This window comes from Amphimedon queenslandica, unplaced genomic scaffold (assembly GCF_000090795.2).
Source record: "Amphimedon queenslandica unplaced genomic scaffold, v1.1 AMPQUscaffold_12520, whole genome shotgun sequence".
NCBI lineage: Eukaryota > Metazoa > Porifera > Demospongiae > Haplosclerida > Niphatidae > Amphimedon > Amphimedon queenslandica.
This window is the reverse complement of record NW_003547243.1, coordinates 10,318-15,282: the sequence shown is the minus strand read 5'-3', so window position 1 is coordinate 15,282 and position 4,965 is coordinate 10,318. Positions and strand designations below refer to the sequence as shown.

Here is a 4,965-nt window from a genome sequence, read left to right as displayed (position 1 = left end):
CATTATAAATGGTATAATACATTGCATATAAATAGATACACCCTTCCTTCTCCCATACCTTCAAAACGCTAGTCAGGCGGGCCTGACCCTCGCGGAAGGCCTCGAAAAGGCCTCCGGCCTTTTCGCGAGGGTCAGGCTCCGCCTGACTATCAAAACGCTGGTTGATGATTAAGTACATGTATGTATATGTATATTAGTAAAACGACACTCAATCAAAGCAGAGAAAGCTAGTCTCACGTAGGAACTGAAATCTACATACACTAGAAAACGTCAAACTAGGTCTTAGATTATCCAGAAGATCATGTATGACTGGAACAGCACGTTCTCTTTAATAAGTGACATCTATGACTCAGAAACAGACTCGGAAACAGAGGCACAGGCTATTTTTATAGTTTTATAATACGTTCGCTCTCCTTACACCTACTAATCACAGTATATCGGATCTAGACTAAGGTATTAGATCCTGTGGCTCCATGCAGCTCCAGGCCTTCTTTGGCAAGAGATTTTGTCTTCTAGTAGTATCAGCAGTCTTGCCTTCTCTCGCCTTCTCTTGTCTCCATTTTCTCAAATCTGAATCTCAAATCTCAATTAAATTTTTATGAGCCACACCTACCTAAATTGAAATGGAACTTATGGAAGCTATGATTTTACCTAGGATTTTACAGTTTTTACTGGAGATTTTACTTTAATTTTCTCTGTCTCTATCTCTATCTCTCTCTTTCTTTTACTCTTGTTTAGGATTAAAGTCCCGGTACCTGTACATTACTGTACAGTTGGATCAAGAGGAGGTGTATAGGACACCAATAATGATAGAGCCTGGAGCTAGGACATTGATAACACTGTATGTACATACATATACACTATACACTAGAGCCTGGCTAATATTGGATGGGATTAATATACTGTAGCTGGGTACTTAATAGATTTATAATGACTGATTGGGTTTAATGTAGTGGGGGAAGGCTATGTCCTTGTGCATGTGCATAATGGAGATTGAAAATTGATCATGTTACCAAATTTTAGCTTTATTTACTCACTTTATTTTTATCTGAAAATTTCCCAAGGCTATAGCACATAAAAATGGCCATAAAATTACCCCAAATTTTTATTACACATTCTGATACATATTGATGTATCAATACATATTACATTGTACATATTACATATTACACATTACATATTACATATACATATTACAATACATATTACATCAATACAATACAATACATTGATGATCTGATACATATTATGCAGTGTAGCAAGTTTGAATTTCAATTTTTAAAGTTAATTACGGCCATTTTAAGAAAATGCCAAAATTTTGTAAAGTATTCAAGGCTATATAGCTCATAAAAATGGCTCTGGAATTAACCCAAATTTTTATTATATTTTTTGATACACACTAATGCCCTTATGTTATGTAGAAATTTTGACTTGATTCTGGCTTCAAATTTTCAAGTTAGGTCCATTTTAAAAAATTCCCAAAATTCTGAAAAATACCCAAGCCTATAGCCTTGGGTTTTTTCCAAATAATGACTCCACAATCACCCCAATTTATTATTACATTTTTGATACATTTACATGTACATGTACATGTACTTATGTTACGTAGAATGTTTGAGTTAATTACAATCAATTTTGCAGTTTTAAAGTTGTTCAAAATTGTGTGAAACTCTCTCTACAATAATGGGAGGTAGTTTTAATGTACCTGTACATGTATACTAGTACATGAATTTTAGTCAAATTGTGAGTACCCTTACCTGTAGGGGCCCCATCAAAGTTTTTGTCCTGGACCCCACATAACCTATTGGCAGCCCTGCCTGTAACAATAAACTATGGACTATAGTCCATTCCTTTTTCAAAAAAATGTCTTCGAAATTATTCCGAATTTTCATTACATTTAAAAGTTGAAGCTGATTCCAACTGAAATTTTTGAGTCATATCCATTTAAACAAATGGACCAATTAATATTATTACATCTCATTATTTTTATTGTATTTTAGGAGTTTAACGAGAGCTTTGCTGATAAACATTGAATTATGAAATGTACATCAAAAGTAAATGTACATATGTACATGTACACGTAATCCTTCATCTCCATGTCTCTCACTATTTAGAGTGTTGATAGAAAATGTGTTTCATTTACCCGACACATTCCCAGAGACTCAAAGTATCTTGAGGTACGTTATTCTGCTCGTCATCCTGCCCCTCCCCCACCTCCTCTGGTCTCTTGTACAGCTGTGTGTTTGGTACCAATACAACAAGGTTAGGACACACAGTCAGTGTATGTACATGTACATGTTTGTCCTTTTATGCTTTGGCAACTTGAAAAATTCATTCAATAACCAAAGGGTATAGCCTTAGGTCTTTGGCTCGATTTTTAAGCAATTTTAAAAATTCATAAAAAATCTAATTTTGATTGGAATGAGCTCAAACTTTTTATGCAACATCAGAACATGTACATTTCTGTATCAAAAAGTCGTCAAAATTATAGCTATCTTTTTTTAGTGTTAATGAGGTCTTATGATGTTAGTTTTTTATTATGCAAACATTTTAATTAGAATTTTAATTAGATTCGATTTTGTCAAAATTTGATGTTTAGTTAATAGCCTCAGGCAAGAGTACCAAAAGGTTTAGGTATTATGTACTCTTGATATTACTTAAGTTATTTTTTTGCACAAAATTGCATATGCAGCATTCATGTAAACCACACCCACCAAGAGCACATGTCACATGTTTACACTGTCATGGCTCAATAAACTAGTATATATGTATATATATGAAATAATTAATTAAAACCTACTCTGCTTTCAATAGTTTTATAATAAGGTAAAGAATAACAAGTTTGTTTATGTGTCCTGTCTAGCCATAGTTTCAACAGTCTATAATTGGTCCTGAGAGATTCCATCAGTACCAGTACTCCATCAGTATCAATGTTAGTATTGTCGAGATGAATGAAAAATAGTGTGTTGTTGTAGAGTAAAAGTTCAGCTAGTGACTGAGCACTGGTTGAAGTGATGTTAATATTGTCACGAAGATATAAGTCAATAATTGTTTTATTATTAATTAATGATTGTGTTAGTGCAATGACTCCATCATCATTGATGGAATCACCACTGATTGACAGTGTCTTTAATGAAGTATTGTTTGTTATTTTGTGTGACAGTAAGAGGATGACATCTTTTGTTATTTTAGTGTTATAAATTTTAATCCACTCTATTGTTCTTATCTCTAGTGCTAGTGACATCAACAGGTATACAATATCAGGTGATGAGTGATGGAGGAAAATGTTCTGATGACTGTCCATTAATTGACTGATCACTTCCTGACATTGACCTGCTGATGGTTTAGTGAGGATTACTTTATAACTGGTCCACTTCACCTCTCCAGTCTCTTCTCCTAATAATAAACACAGTCAGTCAGTTAATGTGTGTATATTATTATTTTAATACAGTATAATAGGTAAAATGATAATATTATATTATTTTATTAATGATGTTTGTTTGTGTGTTGTTCCAGGTGATGCTGGTTTTTGTACCAGTAAGTCATTACAGCTGCTAGGATGGAATGGGTGTGGTCTATCTTTTATGCATACAGCACCGGAAGTGAGTGTCGGCTGGTTGGCTTCACAATGGCTAGCAGTACTGGGTGAGAAGCTCTTTGTGACCACAGAAGAAATGAAACTGCTCTACCTGTTGTGGAACCACCATTCTCGGCATTTTGTTGTCTTTTAGTGCCAAGAGATGTTCTTATAATGATCATCAGGCAGCCAAGTCCGTGTTATGTGGCAAACAAAATTGTCTTGCGAGGCTTTAAATGTTTGTACTGGCTTTGTCTCAACCTTGAAGACTCAAGAAAACTTCTCTAGGAGTGCATTTGGCAGACGCCTTTGATGTACCCACTATATCCCATAAATTAATTATAGCACAGTAAAGAGTTCTGTATGGCTGATAACGGAATACAGCACTCGGTGCTTCACGCCTCGTGCTGTATTGGCTGCCTTGACTCCACCCCTCGTGCCGTTATCAACCATACAGCACTCTTTACTGTGCTATAACTACTATGTATTGGGATCAATAATTATTGTCCTTCCCTCTCTCTCATTCTTTCTTTCATTCTAATTCTCTCTCTCTCCCCTCCTTCTCTCTATAGTCCTTGGTCCATTATGCCAGTTAGTCAACTTCAAAGCACAAGCTAATGTAAGCATATACCATATACATGTATCTGGTAATTATCTGTTTTGAATTTTAGCATTTGATATTTCTCTCTTTTTACTCTTTCTCTTTTGTAGAGTAGATGATTCTATATGATAACTTACAATAATACCGACTATAATTATTTTTTGGTAATTTATATTGTATTTTTGTGAATTGTTTTTATAAAGTTTTATTTGTCAAACTCAATCACTGGTACTTCTATACAATGGGACGTGAAAGTGTCTCTGTTATACAGAGGTGTTCTTTATGTGGAGGTTATTTTATACAGTAAGAAATGTAATTGGTACATTAGGTGCTGTCCATTAGGAGGTGTGCACTATAGAGAGTGTTTGTTAATAGAGGGTTTACTGTATTAATGGTATATTATGGGTTTGTATTAATATTAGTATCAAATAACTCACCTCCACCAGTTAATAGTATTTCTTTTATTTGAGTGAATTTTCTTTCGTTAGCTATCTCTACTGCACTCTTTCCTCTCTCATCTTTACTGTTAGGATCAGCTCCTAACTGCAGTAGCATTGATACTTCAAAACTATCACCAGCTTTAACTGATTCATGGAGCGAAACGTCAAAATTTTTATCATCTTTTCTTTTGATAGGAATCACTTTATTGTCAACAGCAACTTCCAATATTTCTAATCTACTCATTGAGTTTGTTTTGTTATTGATTGCATCAATAAGAGACTGTGATAGTGAGGTTGGTATTAACAGTGTAATGACAACTGAACCAAAATCAATGTCCACTATAGTA

The 4,965-nt window shown here is 34.4% G+C and overlaps 1 protein-coding gene and 1 long non-coding RNA gene across 2 annotated transcripts; one reads left to right on the top strand and one right to left on the bottom strand.

The window, feature by feature from the left end:
• Positions 1 to 597: 597 nt before the first annotated feature.
• Positions 598 to 2,299, top strand: LOC109587580 (uncharacterized). Its single transcript, XR_002187689.1, has 3 exons — positions 598 to 841; positions 2,001 to 2,054; positions 2,115 to 2,299. It is a non-coding gene; the product is annotated as an uncharacterized LOC109587580 (long non-coding RNA).
• A 486-nt stretch (positions 2,300 to 2,785) lies between these two features.
• Positions 2,786 to 4,959, bottom strand: LOC109587575 (uncharacterized). The gene is made up of 2 exons (XM_020003807.1): positions 4,616 to 4,959; positions 2,786 to 3,396 (listed from the first exon to the last, which is right to left on the bottom strand). Exons 1-2 carry the CDS (start codon positions 4,860 to 4,862, stop codon positions 2,786 to 2,788), a joined length of 858 nt encoding a protein of 285 aa, XP_019859366.1. The 5' UTR covers positions 4,863 to 4,959.
• Positions 4,960 to 4,965: the final 6 nt, after the last annotated feature.